This window comes from Indicator indicator, chromosome 7, assembly GCF_027791375.1.
Source record: "Indicator indicator isolate 239-I01 chromosome 7, UM_Iind_1.1, whole genome shotgun sequence".
NCBI classification, from domain to species: Eukaryota; Metazoa; Chordata; class Aves; order Piciformes; family Indicatoridae; genus Indicator; species Indicator indicator.
In genome coordinates this window covers 17,170,757-17,188,986 of record NC_072016.1, presented here as the reverse complement: position 1 = coordinate 17,188,986, position 18,230 = coordinate 17,170,757, and the positions used below count along the sequence as shown (strand labels likewise).

At 42.7% G+C, this 18,230-nt stretch overlaps 1 protein-coding gene across 1 annotated transcript in view; it reads right to left on the bottom strand.

Moving 5' to 3' along the window:
• Window positions 1–18,230, bottom strand: part of ANTXRL (ANTXR like) — a 53,971-nt gene that overhangs the window by 13,220 nt on the left and 22,521 nt on the right. The window contains exons 10-17 of the mRNA XM_054382197.1: window positions 17,881–17,979; window positions 15,570–15,639; window positions 14,312–14,390; window positions 10,542–10,637; window positions 9,813–9,851; window positions 7,232–7,330; window positions 6,020–6,187; window positions 4,770–4,850 (exon numbers count right to left, since the gene is read on the bottom strand). Of these exons, the coding sequence (XP_054238172.1) occupies window positions 4,770–4,850; window positions 6,020–6,187; window positions 7,232–7,330; window positions 9,813–9,851; window positions 10,542–10,637; window positions 14,312–14,390; window positions 15,570–15,639; window positions 17,881–17,979 (731 nt within the window). The remainder of the gene's footprint in view (window positions 1–4,769; window positions 4,851–6,019; window positions 6,188–7,231; window positions 7,331–9,812; window positions 9,852–10,541; window positions 10,638–14,311; window positions 14,391–15,569; window positions 15,640–17,880; window positions 17,980–18,230) is intronic.

The window sequence follows — 18,230 nt, the reverse complement described above, 5'->3', positions numbered from 1 at the left end:
AGTATCTCACCTTCCTCCTTGCACATATTTGGGATTTTAATGTTTACTTGCTGGCACTGGTAACAGTCTCACTGTTGATCCATAAAGCCGAGAGGAAAAGCTTGAAAGCTGCCTTTTGCAGAGACTACTGACAACCTGCCCTATCAGCTAATGGGGTTACTATGAGATACTTCAAGCCAGTCAGATATCAGTATTTCTGAAACACCAATCTTCACAGCAGTCCCCTGCAAGCTCAGAAGGACAATGCCCCAGAGATGGGTATGCTCAGGATACTCAAGAGATGGATGCTCAGGATACTCAAGGCAGCTTGCAGTATCCTGAGCAACACATAGCTCACCAGGCCATGTGGCCACTCTGACATGATCCCTGTTACCTGATGAACATTGTTCCTGCCTCAGGGCTGTCAATCCCTGACAAACGAGGGACTGCTGGTCCTCTAACCTCTAACCACAAATTTCTGAGAGAGGAAGGGAAGTATTGCTACAGAGGCACAAAAGCCTATAAAGTCTTCATCTTTGTACATTACTGCAAGGAGGGAAGCCCAGAAAATTGAGGCAAAGAGCTTTTAGCCTTTTTAGTTTCTTTGCTCCTCTGCTGATGCTGTATGAGAGCTCAGCAAAAAGCCATCCCACAAATGGCAGCCTATCTGCTAATGATGGGGTAGAGCTAAGTGTGTTTATCCCTTGTGGTTCCATTCTGGTGCAATAGAAGCTCCTGCTAGGGGAGACCCAGAGAAGTTCAGTAAGCAGTATTCTGTGACCCTTTACTGAGGTACTTGGCAAACTAATAATCAGTTTCAGTGGTGGTGATGTGACATGACCTTGAATGGAAGCCAAGTGAAGAAGCTGTCTGCAGAGCCAAGCCAAACACTGTGGGCACATCTCTCAGGAGAAGGGGCATCAGAGCTTGTGCTTAGCTAGTCCTTCTTTAAATAGGCAGTTCTGGAAAGTGCCTGTGATTTTTACAGCCAGTCCTATTAATAAAATCCTGCCTAATACTGATGGGTTATCCATCCTGAGATCCTTCTCTTGGTAAGTAAATGGAAGACACAAACCAGGGGGCAGGGGAGTTCTCAGGAGCCTCAGCCAGGTATGCGCAGTGGGGCCAAAACTCAGGGCATACTGCTACCAGCTGCTCAGTTCCAGCAATGAGACAACCGGGAAAGGAGACTGGTCACCAGCCCATCGCTACCAGAGGGCAGGACTGCAGGGCACCAGTCCATCTTATCAAGGGGAGGTACAGGGAAACAAGGACTGAGAGACACAGCAAGGAGAGGAAGGAACCACAAAAGGAAATGAAAGGGAATGTCTAGAGAGGGAGTCCAAAGGGGGCACAGGCAAGGGAAGAGAGCAGGTGGTTTGGGAAAGGCAACAGGATGACAATGAAGGAAAAAATGAGGACGGATGGACAGCAGCACTGACTATCCAGAGCAAAGGACAACAGAAAGTCCCTTGCAGCAACCAGCTCTGTGTTCCTGTACACAAGCTTCCAGCTGAATTTCCACTGCAGAGCTCTCACACACTCTGGAACAGGCTTCATGCACATGAAGATTAAAAATCAAACAGTGCAATTTTTACTTTTGCTTCACGATGGCAGTGGGGGAGAAGTCATGATTTGAAAACCTGGGGTAGAAATACTGCCTTTATTGTATGGTTTGCAAGGGCAAAGAGAAGGCGGCTGTGTTGTGTGGAAAGATCCTGAACAGCTCTGAAAAATGTTTAAGACTTTTGCATCTCTGTGACAAAACCAGATATATTGGTGAATATACTAAAACAAACTTATGTTGTTTTCTGCCAAAACTATCATAGAAAGTGTTTTTCTACAAGTATTTTTTAGATTTTGTTGATAAAAGCTCCCAAACCACAGTAATCATTTTCAAATGATGAAAGAAATTCCATTTTCCCCAAGTTTTACAAGAATGTTTTAATGCAAAAATTTCTCTTTTGTCATCTTCCCTCTGTCCCAAAAGCCTTGTGAAAAATATTTCCCCCCATGTACTATGGATGGTTCTCTTCTCTATAATTAGTACTTTCGTTATGCAGAAAAAGGTGTTTTGCCATAATTTCTCCCAATGGTTACCAAAAACTGAGCAAATGAAGCAGTAACAAGGGAAAATGAAAACTTTTTTTTTTTTTTCCCATAGAGGTAAACTGTGAAATACAAATTTGGAAAATGTAACTTTAATAAGTTATCTTATTCCAGTGGCAGGAAAAAAATAAAAATCAAACAGTATCTCTGGTAATAGCTGTAAAAATAATATTTTGACTGATTCTGGGAAATTTAGAGACTGGAATTTTTTGAGTTATGAATCCCAAAAACACTCCCAAAACACATTTAGATTGTGTTTCTTTTGTTTTGTTTGTTCAGGAAAGCAAAAGAGGCAAACTAAAACCCCCAAAGAACACTTTCCCTCTTTTCCTCCCAGATCCCTCAGAACCCTGCAAACCAAAGCCAATCCCTCTCTCCAAGATCACCATGCACTGAGGCATGTCAGGATGTACTTTCACACCTACTCAAGAGTAAACCAAAATCTATTGACTGCTGTCAGCACACCTGTACAGAAGTGACCTTGTCCCTGCCTGGGCTGGGCTAAACATAGCTGCAGGCATACTCCCAGGGCTGCTGGGCTCCTCTAGCTCTGCACAGACAGAGCTCCAGCTCTCCATGCTGCCAGTCACTCATAGCACTGACTTCATCTCCCCATTCTTCAGCCACAAAGTGTGTTGGGGGTGTGTGTATACTTGTATGTATTTATGTCTACCTATGTGTATATTTATACAGTTTCCCCCAACAAAAGCCTAACTCACAAGGAGCCAATTCTCTGCTCAGGGATTGCTACTAGAAAAGTCAACCAAACAATAAATAACGTTGCTCCTCTCTGTGCTAGCTTTCTCCATGAAATACAGGCCTGTGATGTCCTCTACATCTTTATTTATAAACAGCAAAAAGGATGTCTAGCCATTTTCTTGTTTCACTTTCAACATTCTTCAGCTTTAGTTAATTTCACAGGCCAGGGAACAGAGATCATCCTATTCTTCCACTGAATCTGGCTGAATAGGATTCTTTCCACCCTATTTCCCAGATGTGCATTTGATTTTTCTAATTTCTCTCTGATACAATAATCCTTCAGCTCACTCACTTTTACATTGCCTCTTTTGAGCCTTTTGTCCTCCCTACAGCAGAGCTGGAAGGCAAGGAACTGAGGATCCCTGTTTGGAGCCAGCCTCCTGCATGTTTCTTGACTGCACAGGCTAACAGAGGCTCTGTTGTGCCCTGCACTGATAGAAACGCACCAACTGAGGGAGTGAAAGGCAGAGGATAGATTCATGTTATACAATGTTAGTGCTATCAAAATACAGCTGAGCCTAAAGAGCCTATTCAGAAGCTCTAGATCGTGCTTAAAAAGTAAATAAGGTGTTTCAAGCACAGCTGCCTTGAAAATGCAGCTTAGTTAAACAGTTAAGACCATTTTGCAAAACAGCATAGGAAGCTGAGTTTGTTCTCTGTAGTTTCCTTATGTACTGAAAGAAAAAAAAAATGGGACACGAAACTTCAAATAACGAAGGTGTATGTTTGGTTAATAACTATAAAATGCCATAACAGTGGTTTGCCAGAAACCAGAAGGATGCAACTTCTTTGTCCTAGATGATGCAAATTAGAGCTACTTTTAAAGTCTGTTATTAGGTGTGAAGGTCACCCAGGCAAATGTGCCGAGCACAAGAGGCTCTGCACCCTTCCTAGCCCAGAAAAGCACTTTACAGCCCCTCCTGCTGTAAATCTGTAATTCCTTTCCTTGAAAGCAAACATGATAAAACATATGGACTCTAGCCAGAAAAGCACCAGAGGGAGGAGAAAGATGCTGCCATCTTTGTTCAGTCCTCATGTGTCAAAGCAACACCACGAAAAGCCGGATCTGAAGGTGCAACAGCCTAAAGCAGCAGCTCTCACTTTTTGTGCAGTTGTCCCCCCCGAATAACAAGACAGAGACAACCATAATGAAGTCAGCTATCTGAACTAACCTATCACAAGTGACCCAGGGGCAGCACACAAATACTTCTGTGGCTCTGAAAGGCACCAACTCCCTACTTCCTCCCAGAAGGAATCTACTCCTGATCTATCTTTGACAAATACACTTTATCAAGGCAGGTGATACTCTCTGCCTACATGTAGGAAATGACCAAGGAATGTGCCTTTGCACAGAATTCCACAGAAACCTTTTTCTCCCTTAACTTTGCTATACTTTGTTTCTTTATCATCTGTGCAGTTCATGACTTCTGTCACTAATCACTTATTAAATCTGAGAAGCATTTTTACTAATTAGGGTAGAAAGGATAATTGCTGTTGTAGAATGACTACTGCATATGAATTTCAAAACCAGCTGTCTCCTAGAACCCACAAAGAACCAATCCTTTGACTTCAACACACATGCACAGAATAAAAAAAAAAAAAAAGGGTAAGACCTTATATAGCTTGAAAAGGTGTCATACCCTACTGTGGCCAGCCAGTTTCCTCCTCAGTCCACTCAAATCATCACAGTAGAGACATTGCTGTTGACCTTTTGGGGCAATACTTCTAAACAGATGCCACCACAAACATTTTAGCTCATTTTGAAATCTCTAGCTCTTGTGACAAATTTTTACCCTTAGGGTAATGTGAAAAGAAATAAGCTCACCAGAAAAAAAAAATAGAGAGATGAAAAATGATGAGGTGGTTGAAGCAAAGAGTTTCTAACAGAGAAGTAACATGACAGTGTGTTTGTGACACCTTACCTTATCCCCTGGCTGCGGTCTCATAAGAGAGACTTGATCATAGCCTCGTCGAACCAAAGCCCACAGTGCATCAAGTTTGCCCTGAAATAAAAATAAATAAATGAACAAATGAACGAAAGACACGACCAAGAAACCTGGGGATGACTTACAGGTGAGTTGACCCAGCCTTTCTGTATTAAACTAGCTGCACAAACACTGCTTCTGTGTCCTTGCCCTCTGTATACTGCCTATGTAGACATTCAGAAAACAGACTTCAGTGGAGTAACATCTACCTGATATGCAATAGGCCAAATTCAGCCTGCATGAAATTCACTGAGGATGACCATAGTTTAATGTGAATGACTCCTCTAAGATGCACAATTAAACAGGTGTTTATATTAACAACAGGCAAAAGAGGAAAAGTACTGTACTGATGGAAGGCAAGATGGAGAACAGATAAATGCCCACAAAGGCTACCTGCCTAGGCAGGCTTTAAAATTCGCAGGCATTTTCCAGGCAATAAATTCAAGCACTGCTAAACTGATCTGTGAGCATGAGAGATGGAGGACCTCATCCCACAAAGCACTGGTTTGGGACATGGCCACAGGTTTCTGGGATGAGCATGATACGCTGTTTCCTCAGCCTGCACTAGCTCTCCAGTTTCCTTCTCTATAAGCAGCGAGGTAACAGCTCTGCACTGCCTCAAGGGTTGTGTGAGGATACATACATTTAAAGACAGGGAGACACCAGATATCATAATGACATATGAGAAATGGGAATGAAAGTGTGGAGAGACTGAGTGACTTGCCCACAATCGGATGCTACATCTTGTGGCTGAACTAGAGAGAAACAGAGCTGAAGCCCAATCCAAGGCCCTAGTCACAGTGCAATCAAAGCAAGGATGATGCACTGTATCTGATCCTCTTTGTATGCTGCCTTGAGATGGCACAAATGGGCACCTGCCCTTTCTAACAGTTATATGCTGTTGCAATTCAGGATGTGAAAAGAACCTGAAAAGAGGGTGAGAGCTGAAGGAGGGAAGGTCTCTGTTTATAATCCCCCAATATCCTCCACACTTCCTGAAAAAATTATGGCAACACAGTGCCAAGTGAAATGCATATTCCAAGAAACAGGGCAAGTTGAGGCTTGCTGGCTGTTTTTTGAAATAGGCTCTTTCACTTCTGCCACAAGAGATGCTGTGCTAAGGAAGCAGGATGCAGCCACAGGTATGACAAAACAGACTTGGTAAAAGTGAGCAGCAGAGGCGTTACCTTGATGGGAGTGTACCATTTCCGCTGGGAAGGTGGCTTTCTCACATGGGGCTTTTTCGGCTTGGGTTCCCATGGCTCATACTCCTGTTCTGGCAACTTAATAATAGCATTTTTGGGCTTCTCCAATTTTGCTCCTTCCTCTGTTGACCCCTTGTCTCCCCACCGCACCTGAAGTCAGGAGAGCACACTGTTAAGCAGAGACACTTCAGCAGTTCCCACCAGCAGTTTCCTTTTCCCAAGGAAAATGGTTAAGGATATTAAGATGCAATACTTCCAGTGCAGACTTGTAAGAACTTGCTGAGAAGCCATTGCTTTCACTGTTAGCCCTAGCTTGGTCCAGATCCTTGTTTGGCTTACATTAGCCTACCTTCCTCAGCTACGAATGAAATCTAGTGGAAATTTCCAGTGTGACATCCCTAAAAGTCATCATTAGGCTCTTAGCTGGTACAGGAGAGTGACAATTCTCTGCCTTATATTACCCATGGCTAGAAATACTGAATTGATTTCACTAACACGGTTATTTACAGGAGTTAGAGCTGATCACAGCATTAGCCACTGCTTTTCTGAAACATACATAGGAAAGCACATAGCAAATCAGATTTTCCACAGTCACACCTCATTTTAGACACCCAGACTATCTCATGCACGAATCCCAGGGCAGGTTGTAGTCCATTGGCCAATGTCAACACAGATGTGGTTTTGTGTATTAGGAATTAATGCTTAGTTGAAAACAAATAAGGAAAACAAGCAAACAAAAAACACCCCCAAACCAACCTGCACCCTCCCCCAAACTAAATCCAAAAAACCACAAAAAAACCAATGAACCCAAAAGGATAAAAAAAGAAAAATAAAAGAACAGAAAAATCACTATTTGAAATTCCTGAAACCAGCTGCTTTCAGCCAGCCAGGCACAGCATAGATGGCACCCTCAAATACTTAAAACCAGTGTAACTGGACTCAATTGCTCTAAAGGGCTTCCTTCAGTAAATTAAAAATTCTTCTGGTGCTTATCCCATTTCATAGTCTTCAAATTTTCTCTGGGTTGTGATGTGACACTCATTTAATTATTCACGTAAATGATGGCAGCTTGATGCCTGTTACTTCGACAGGAAGTGAAATCAGGTGGACAAGCCCTAATTAAATCCCAATATCAAGTCCATCAAGTTAGCTTTTTAAAGATCTCATAACAACAATAAAAAACAAGCCAAATACCTCCATCCTCTTAATCCCACCCACACCTCGACCTCCATAATAAGATGCATCCACAGTTGGCCACTTTTTCTTTGGCAATCCATCTTCATCATCTGATTCCTGTGGGAAAGACAAGGACGTATTACTTCTGTTCTCACATAAACAGGATAAAGTATGGAAAAGAACTGAACATCCTGTGGCCCAATCCCTGGATATCTGTCTCTGTGTGTTATTTGCTGACAAAAACCAAAAGAGTCTTGTCTCCACAGCTGCAATTTTAACTGGTGAAGCCAAAGAAGATTGCCTATTCCTCTTTCTGGGCAGCTTTTATTTAGTCAAATATGCACTGAGCTTCAAAATTACAACTGATTTGTCAGGGAAAATGAAGTGGAGATGAATCGTACATTATACTGGCTTGCCACTATTTATGCAGAAAATGCAGCAATCAGCCCAAAGAAATCATTTAGCAAGCGTGCTGTTAGAACTTAGTGTCACCTAATGGGAAAAAAGCTACTACTGTGAGTTTTCTAACATGTATCAGACCCTTCTCTCATGGCAGCTTTAATCAGTTATTCTGTGCTGCTTTATTCTTTGTGGAGTCTGGCTCAGCTGTACAGTTTGGAACCAGGACTGAGACTGGAGCATCTCCAAGCTGTCAGGAAACTCAGATCCAGAGTTTTTGACCTGCAATTATAAAGACTGCAGATTATTTTTCTGGAATGTGGGAGTCCAAATCAGGGGTGTATGCTAGGTTCACTATTCTGTTCTTGCTTAACTAAAAGCCAGCAAATGTTTCTGGTTCGACAACCCTGGGAACACTTCCCCTGCTCTATCATCTTGAACTGATAGAAGACACTGGGATTTCTCAGACTCCTTGTCATTACACTGAGCTGAGGCAAATGAAAGTCACACAACATTCTCCAAATACGGAATTGAGAAAAGGGCCCAACAAGCCTCCTACAATACCATTTTGCATAAGCAACTACACCTTATGCTGCTACACATGTGCATGTTGCTTTTGGACTAGCCATGCACAGTACTCTCTGCTCATTTTTTTTACTGCTCTCTCATGCAGTACAAGCATATTCCCAGAAACACTGGCTGGACTTATTTTTCACTTAAAAAACCCCAAATAATAAAGATACCTTCAAATCTAACAACTCTTGTTGCTGGCAATCCTGACACTAGCAGGACACAGCTAATAGTGATGGGTGATAATTTTCCAGCTGATAAAGGATTTACACCAAAAAAATATACCCTACATTAAACACGTAGCAAAGAAACATCCATGGCTAGCACAAATTTCAAAAAATAATGGCAATCTAATGCTTGCAGTTTACAACAAATTTTATATAACTATATCCAATTTAAGAGCAGCAATACCAGACCACATCAGCTAACGGGCAGGTCACCATACCTAGGAATGCTAGTGGCAGGCATAACGAAACAACGATCCTTACTGGATAAAGACAAGGCCAGGTAAAAGGATGGGTAAGATCTGTATTGTGTGTTATTCCAGGAGGCTTACATGAGCTCACAGTCTCTCTGATCACAGTTAAAATCTCTGTTGATCAGCATAATCACAGAGCATCTGGGAACTCTGCTGCACAAGTGTGATGCTTTCTGAAACCTCCTTCAAACACAGCATGGTTGCAACTGCATGCTTCATAGCAACCCTGAGCAAAAATCATGCTGGTTTTAGGATGGTGTGTATTCTAAAGTTGAATTGTCACAGTGCTGCTGCCCAGGACAAGCAACAGGACCACATACACAGCAACAGTGGCCTCCAGCAACCTCAAAACAGCAGCTGTGGTTGCCTCCTGTTATTCATTCCAAATTACAGCAAGTTAGCAGCAAACTGTAAGCTTGTCTTGAGGGTTTGTTCCATCACTTAATTGTCTATGCCTAGGAAAAAAATAAATACAGGCATGAGCTTTCTCAGGAAGTACTTCTATTTATTATTATTATTGTCATGAATTTCGTACAGTGACACTAAGCTGAGTCAAGGTCAGTGTGTGACTGTCCCAAAGAGTTAAATACCAACCTCTCCTGAAACAGATCACAGACTAAATGGAGAAAGGCCAGAAGACCTTCCAAAGGTCACTCTGCAGCAGAGCAACAGAGAGGGCAGGCTCTTCTCTCCATCTCCTGTAGGAAAGCCACAAAAATGTGGCCTTTGCTGTCCTTTCTTCCAGTTGCCAGACTTTGTTCCTTACTGTCAATCTGGGCTAAACTCCTGCTGAGAGCAACGGCAGCTCTACTGGTGGAGAGACAGCTTTCAGCACAGCCTGAGAAGGGAAGCCTTGCTTACAAGCCTGTTAGAGGCACAGCAGAAGGAACAAAATACCACAGGAGCTGTTGGTCTGAGGACTTTTAAGTGATGCAACTATTTTCCCTGTGGATTGAAATTTTATATATATATAATTTTATTTTATATATATATATATATATAAAGAGGCCAGAAGGCAGAAATAACTGTCCTGATCCAAGAGACTTCCTCCCTCAGCCTTCAAAGTGTCATTAAGACACCTACAGTGCCAACGTTCCTGGGCAGCACAATACACTACAGTAGCTGCAGACATCTCAAAAATAGCATACTTACAGGCTCTGGAGGTGGTGGTGGTGGTGGCTCTTTGATCACCTAGAATATAAAAACCATTGGAGAAATCAGAAAAAATGGTAGGGTTTTTCCATCTTAATGCTATATCCTCTCTGCTTTCTTGCTCATATCACAGATGGGTTGCCCTGCCTTATTCCCCCATGTTCAATCCTCTCATTAGCACCATTGTTTATCAGTGGACATAAAATAAATTCAGATGAGAAGCTAAATCCATCACATTGAACTACCTGATTAGTCAAGAAATGCCCTATTAAGTAAATTATAATACAGCTCCATATTGTGCTAGTTCTGCCTTAAAAATGTCATACAATTACCAAGCCAGTGCAAAATATTTACTCAGAATCTGAAGCTCCTCAGAATAAAAATGCCTAACTTTTGTCTTTTTAAAAGGACTGTAACAGTTTATGCACATATTAGTAAATCAGTTCCATTACGCTTTTTGCAGCGGGTTTCAAATCTTGTTCTAAGGACAAGCCATGTCCACTAGCTAACTTCTCATTCAGTCTGAAAACCTGGTAGGTCTTGCAGCATTCAAAAACCCAGACCAGAGCAACTTCAACAAGCCCTTTAAGCAATTTGTTGAATCATGGCCTTACAAATCAGAAAGTATTTTTCTTAAACAAAATTCACCACCCACTCCAACACTCTTAACTCTGTGCTTTTGCAGAGCAGAGATGAAACCAAATCAAAAGAATAAAACCCTGTACTTACCACTGTGCAACAAAGGGGCCAGAACCACCACAGAAGAGCCAGAGCCAGCAGCAGAAAGAGAATCAGGAGAGCAATGAAAAGGATGGTCCCAGTCAGCTGCAAACAAGATGATTACTTCTGAGTTATCTGCATGTGTCACAAACAAGGTAGGAGCCCTGAGGTTACATGATTAGGCTGGGTAAAATGAGTCAGGTTTCCCTTTCACTACAAGGTCTCAAGCAGGATGTCCATCCAATGACTATTACCATTAGAGTCAAAACAGTATTTGGTGTGACAAATCTGTGTTTGAAGTCATGACTGTGGGAAGCAGCTCCTGTTTGTGGTGTATATTTATGGTATATAATTAATGTGCAAATTTATGGCATATTTGCAAATGCCAGTCTCATGAAGTTCAACAAAAACAAGTGCACGTGGGTTGGGGCAATCCCAAGCACAAATAACAGGCCAGGTGGAGAAAGGATAGAGAGCAGTCATGAGGAGGACTTGCGAGTGCTGGTCAATGAGAAGCTCAACAGGAGGGAGCTGGCAATGTGTGCTTGCACCCAGAAAGCCAACCATATCCTGGGCTGCATCAAAAGAAGCATGCCCAGCAAGTCAAAGGAGGTGATTCTCTCCCTCTTCTCTGCTCTCCTGAAATCCCACCCAGAGTACTCTGCCCAGCTCTGGAGCCCCCAACAAAAGAAGGACATGGAACTGTTAGATCAGGCCCAGAGGAGGGCCATGAAGATGATCAGAATGCTAAAGCAGCTCTCCTGTGAAGACAGGCTGGGAGCGTTGGGGTTGTTCAGCCTAGAGAAGAGAAGGCTCTGGAGAGACCTTATAGCAGCTTTCCAGTATTTGAAGGGGGCCTAACAAATAATTGGAGAGGGACTTTTCACAAAGGCATGTAGTGACAGAACGAGGAGTAATGGCTTCAAATTGGAAGAAGTTACACCTAGATTAGACATTAGGAAAAAAATCTTCCTCACAAAGGTGGTGAGACACTGGAAGAGGTTGCCCAGAGAAGTTGTGAGGCTCCAACCCTGGATGTGTTCAAAGCCAGGTGGATGGGTCCTTGAGCAACCTAGTCTAGTAAGAGGTGCCCCTACCCATGGCAGGAGGGTTGGAACTCAATGATCTTTAAGGAAAAAAGGTACCAGCTGGAAACAGTTTTGCAAAGTCTGAGTGAGATGCCAAGTGGCTGACTTAAGTGGTACCTATTTCTTTTTCAGATCAAATCCTAGAGGCGTCAGGACTGACATGTCCAAGATGTGACTAACACAACCCCAGTTCCTACTCCTTGCTTTTAGAGATATGCAATACTGAGCTACTTGCCTGTCATAACATCACCATTCCTCCACTTATCATAGATGCAACAAACTGACATGCTTTGGGATGCAGTATTTAGCTTACCTCATACTTTTGTTCAGGGGAGCAGCTGAAAGGCAAGGTGGGGCACTGTAACATGTGCCAGATACCCTGCTCAAAGGAATCCTGCTAGAAGACACACTACCCAGCTGCAGTTCAGTGCTGCAGCCCTTCCCTCTAGCCCTTCTATGGCCCTGTATGGCAAAAATGCATCTGGAAAGCAAACACCCGAGAGGTGTAAATTCCCAGTGAAGTTGGTTTGCTGAGAAAAGGATGAACAAAAGTCAAGTGTAACTATAAGAGGTGTTTGCTGAAAAAACAAATCCAAGCACAGCACCAATGCAGAGCCACAGATGCACACACCACTGCTACTGTTAGGCTAAACACATTACCTCCTTGTTTTGTAAGCCTTTGTTCCTACGCTTGCTTTTCCCATGCTAAGTACTCATACAAATTTCTAAGATGTTTGCCAGCAGCTGCTCAGGAGCTTCTGACAACAAGAAGCTAAAGAGTCCTCTTTTAATGATTAAATACACAAAGCATCGTAGTGAAGCTGGACTTCAAAAAGGAAAGATCAGACAATGCAACTGAACAGAAATAAGCACAGGGATCACACAGAAGCTTTAGGAGTAAAGTGAAGAGAACATACTTACTGTACAGAAAGGACAGAAAGACCAGCTGGGGAGGAGAACTGAGCAGGCCAGCTGCCTGCCACCCACAGAAAAGGAAACAGGAGAGGAAAGGAAATGGAAGGAGTCTCTAAAATGAGAAGAGTGAAATGCATAAAATTAAGCCAAAGTTGGAAACTGAACTGCCAACCTCCCTGCTTACAAGACAACTGTAGAGAGACATACTTTTTTTTTTTTTCTTTTGTTGTGTACCAGCTGAGAGACAGGCTTCTTGCCTCCTTCACATTCAATCTGCAAGAGTCTGGTCAAAAATTGGTAGATTGACAGGACTGGAGATTGGATTCCTTTCTTTATCCTAAGGCTACTTAGAGGAAATCTTCTTCCATCCATGTTCTTGCCTGTAGGAAGCCCAGCTAGGGCTAAGACTTCAGTCTTCATCAGAAATAAACTACATATGGGTAACTAAATGCACCAGTTAATACTTTTGTTTCAGTGAAGATTCAAAAGGTTTTCTTGTATCTGAGGTAGAAGAAGAATAAAACGTGAAAACATCGGTCTTCACTGTAGACAATTTGGAAGAAAGTTTTGGAAAATCAAAAATAATTGTGTGAAGCAGCAAACACATCTCTGGTAAATTCTGAGTTCTGAAGCTTCTCAGCTTCATTGCTGAAAATATAGAAAATCAGACTTGCAAGTTCCAGTCACTGCCTCTCTCTTCATTACTGTCCTGTTCTGCAGCTGTCAAAAAGGCCAACAATGATTACAAACCAACATGACAGCATTTGGCAGGGGCTATAAAAGTCCTTTGGACACCAACATCAATAAAACTCAACTTTGTTACAAAGTGTTTGCTATCAGATACTTTAGCAAACTTTGTTTAGTCCACAAGCATAAGGCTAAACTTAGCTGCAGTACTTAATTGCACCAGCTATTGACATTGATTATTTTTACTCCAAGGCAAAGAAGAAAACTGTTTATCTAATCGTCAGCTTCTTCATTTTGATTTTTTGATTCTAAAATCAGATTTTGATAAAGCACCACTTCTAGCTGTTGGTCCCTGACACTTCACCTGGGAATGGGTGGTCATTGACCAGGAGATGCGCCTATCACAGCCATTGCTGTTTCGCAGCAGCACACTTTCCCTTGGCTGGGCTAAGCAGAAGCCTTTCATCAAGAAGCTCATCCCAAGATCTAAGGCTGCTATCTCTTTCTGGTCATCCCCTGTGATGCCAAGAGAAAAGCAACTAACCCCTGTCATTCAAACTGTAAAAACATCTTGGCAAATCCTGAACTAGTAAAGGCCAATTGTGGAGGACTAAGAACAAGCACTGCAAGCTCCAGCCAAAAAACAACCATGCAAATTCAGCAGACCTTCCATGCTGTGGCCCTTCCAGATTCAAGTCTTGGCTGTTACAACTTTCACCTCCGATCCTATTAGGAATCCCAAAGCTCAACAGGGTGTTGCTTCCTGGTGATTCTTCCTTCATTTTCCCATATCCTCTTCTAGTCAGATCCAAGCTTTGAGGATCTATCTTTCCTGGGATAAAAATGGGCAGGGTGCCTTTTGTGGTAGTTTTTTACTCGCTAAATCCATAATTATCTATGTATCATCAGTAACAATTTAATCTAAACTAAATCTGGTTATTTCTCAAAAAAACCTGCTGGAATCCAGTCAATAACCTTAATACAGAAGCTGTAGAGAGCTCATGCTCACTCAAGGCTTTGCCCTGGAGAGCCACTGTTTCTCTCCAGGATCTCATGGTTTCTCTGTCAAGCCCCATTGCAATTACTTACACATTGTGTGCTGGTGATGCTGACAGAGCTGGAGATGAACGTTAGCCCGTTGTTCATGCTGACTTGGAGAAAAACCACCCTAAAGCACAGAACAGATACACTTATTTTTAGTGTCATCTTTATACCCACTATTTGCTTTATTCTGGCTGTGGTTTAGCCATTGGCTGATGAACACGCATGGATAAAATGACCCGCTGAGTCAATGCATTTTTGTGGCTTCAGGTGCTTACCTGCATTTGTCTCTGTGCTTACGCAGGAGCTACCCTTTTTTGTTTTGGCTTGAGCTGGGGCATATGCTCTTTATTAAAAAAACTCCATCCCACCTGGGGCAAAGGGCACTGGGACCGTGAGTCAGTCTGAGACTTAACGTCTCAGACATTTGTAATACTACCCTAGATAGCATGAGAAATTTCAAGGATTTTTTTATTATTTTTCCCCTTCTCTAAACCTGCAGCTTAAAGAGTCAGAATGCGTTTTCTTTTATATCCCAGTAAATCCAGAACACCTGCACTGAGGTCAAAGGATAAAAACACTGAAATGACAGTGAAATTAAAGGAGAATCTGACATAGCCATTCTGTAATATCAGAGAAAGTTCTGGGGGGGGAAAAAAAAACAAACCAAACAAAACAAAACAAAAAAACAAAACAAAACAAAAACAAACTAACCAACCAAGACCCCACAATAACCCACCAAACACTCACTCACAAACAGGAAAGGGCAAGGAGGCATTCCCCCTCAGCCCCAGTACAGTACTTATACACCCACAAGATCACCCAGGAGGACGGTGGAGCCTTGTGTCAGGTTTCTCAGGAGTCTGCATGATTACAACAGCTGAAAAATACTGACACCAGCCAGAGCAGGGCAAAACATGGGAAGCAACAGCTACAACAGCAGCAAAAAAATTAAAATCAAGTAATGCTTTTCAATCAAAATTAAAAGTTTGCCTGGAATTCAATTAACGCTTTGTCTGGAAAAAACAGGATGTAGGAACAGAGGAGAAATCACCATGACTGTGATATGGAACCATGGTCCAAGAATGCCTTTGGTTAAGCTCTGCTAAAGATCTAACACTGAATAAAACTACACTGGCTTATACTAGGAGAGGATGTGGCAAAAAAGATGGAGGTAATCCCACCACATGCACACACAAATGTATTAACTTGGCATTTTGGGCTAAATTTGAGCCCTTAGCTCAGTAATGACATCCTCATCCAGAAGTACCCCCTCTCTTGACACAAGCTGGAAAGCAATACTTACTGTCCAGCATCTTCTATCACCGGGGCAGGACAAAGTAAGTAAGTATCATGAACAAGGGTTGGCTTTTCACCTGAAATGAAATGAATACAACTGTTAGGGATAAAAAAAAAAAATAAAAAAAAAAAATTGTCCCAAGCAGCCACCCCCTGGAGAAGTGCTGACACCGATGAGAGCCACAGAGAAACTGAGTACGAAGTACCAATATTCCCCAAGGGTACTGATTACAAGCCAAGTATTGGGATGACTGTCCAGTATAGTGTTATCAGGCTAGACATACCACAGCTAAGAACTGGAAGTACATCTCTGCTCCTAATAGCAGTGATCAGCCATTGGGAAGCCAGCTTTGTGCAATACTCGTCTTGTCTTTGTAACAAATGCATGCAAACTCTACCCATATTGAATATTCCCATCCCACAAGTTACTCAGGGGGTAAAAAATACAGCGTTTGATTTTTTCCTACTTAACTGCCCAAAACACGCAGAGGAGAAGTCAAAGATGCACTGTCTGAGCCCAGAGAAAAGGAATAACAGAGAAGGGGTACAGATGAAGTAGACATACACCAAAGGAAATAAGAATAAAATGAAACACAACAAACCATGGCTGGTCATGTAAGAAGAAAGACAGAGAAGGGCCCTCACTGATGTTACTGTGAGGACCAGTCCTGCACTAACTTCGACCTTTCCTGTCCCAAACCTTCCCTCTATGGCAGCACTGTCTGGAAACAGCCCATGTTTATAGGGGTCTGATGCTGGCAGAGTCAAAAGCAAGGCTATGGGTATTTTCCTGCCACCTTGCACTCTGCTGCTTCAAGAATCAGCAGTGCTAATCTTGCTGCTTTCAAAAGCCATATCCAGAAAACCAAGTCCCATGAACCCAGAGAGGAGGCCCAGCAGTAATCCTGCAATGACATGCCAATAAAAGTATATAAACTGAGGCACAAAAGCAGACAAGTCACGGCTGCAACTGCACCTTAGCTCCAAATGGCCCAAAGTAGCTAAGGTGCTAGTCCAGAGAAAGAGTAGTTTACAAATGTCAAACCCAAGTGAATTAGGGTCTGGTAAAAATTGCAAGCTTATTTAAACCTTAGGGACTTAATCACTCTTTCTACCTAGGGAAAAAACAAAACAAAACAAACAAAAACTCAAGCAACAAGATATGAGAGTTGTTCTTTCATGATTTATCCAGCCCAAGCACACCTGAAGACAAAACTTATTTCCATGTTTGGCAGAGTTGAGCCCATGAAAATGATAGTAATGTATGTTAGGGCCAGCCTGAGGGTAATAAAGCCAGCCAGCAGAAATCATTGTCTCATCACAACATCTGTTGCAGACCTAACCCAAAGAGAACACAGAATGAATGATATGTGGAAGGAGACTAGTTTTCTTTCTGTGTACTTGCAGGTCCTAATCAGCACTGTGTGAAGTCCAGTCAAAGTGCCAGAGCACTAGGGACAAGGAAGAAAAAAACCAAACCAGAAGTCTGTCTACCTGGTAAACTGCAGGAAATAAAACCTTGTCAAAGGACATCTGTAAGTGGAATGAAAGTAAGACCACCAGAATTTATTTAATGCAGCCTCCATGTGGGCAACTGGGACGGGAAATGAAGGAGTAATTCATGTACTCACTCTTCTAAATGAATTCACTGCTAGGGAAGGCACCAGTCTGACCATGACAGGATATGAAAGCCGCTACTGTGCTCAGCCAACAAGGGTAGCATATACAGAAAAGGGGCAAAGCTCCCCCCCACACGCAGTGCTTCACCCTGCCAGACATATACAGCTTCTTGGGAATAAGAGAGGATTGCTGAAAAACTGGACACTCAATCTTTTTTGGTCATTCAGTCCTTCGCCCGGCTGCTGGGGCAGCAAACAAAAGATCCTGTTTAACACAGCAATGGGGCAGGGAGTTTTCCTTGTTATATGCTTGCTACACTGAGACCAGCATCTGGCATCAGAGAGGGATGGAGCAGGCTTAGGAAAGGCCCTGCTTTATGGTAAGTATCTCCTGCATTGGTGACTAAAGAGTCTGAAGACATCATCAGGGAAACAAGATGGCATTTTTCCTTTCTACTGCTGAAATTCATCATGTGGCAGCACAACCTGTGCAAAGCGTCGTGACATGACACCCACAGATCACGGGACTGATTAAACACGCATTTCAAGCTTCTGTGAGGTGTAGACCCCTACTCAGTTCCCCCACATTCACTACAAGGACTCCCCCAACCTAGATGACAGATGGGCTATGTCACCTCCATCACTCACAAGGTGACACAGCCACAGGGGGCACTGGAATCCATCAGCCTGCAAACTTACTGATAGTAAGACTGTCATTGAGCTTGAAGCTGCAGAGCACCTGGTCAATATTTCTTGCATGATAGAAGCCGTTGCCTCTTACCACAACTTGAAAGGATTCTGTAAGTGAAAATACAGAACGGTAATGAAAAATAGCTCAAATACAGCTTTTCTTTCCAGAGTGATCTGACAACATGACAATGGCTGTTTCTCTGCCCTCTGCTTGAAACCAAATATTCACACTGACCCTCAGTATTTGGTAGCAAATCTAGAGCACTACAGTGGCATCGGTGCTTGATAGAGCAACGCTCATCTCAAGGCTGCTCACACAGGCATCCTGTTGACTCCCAATGCCTCAGTTAAAGGTGCCA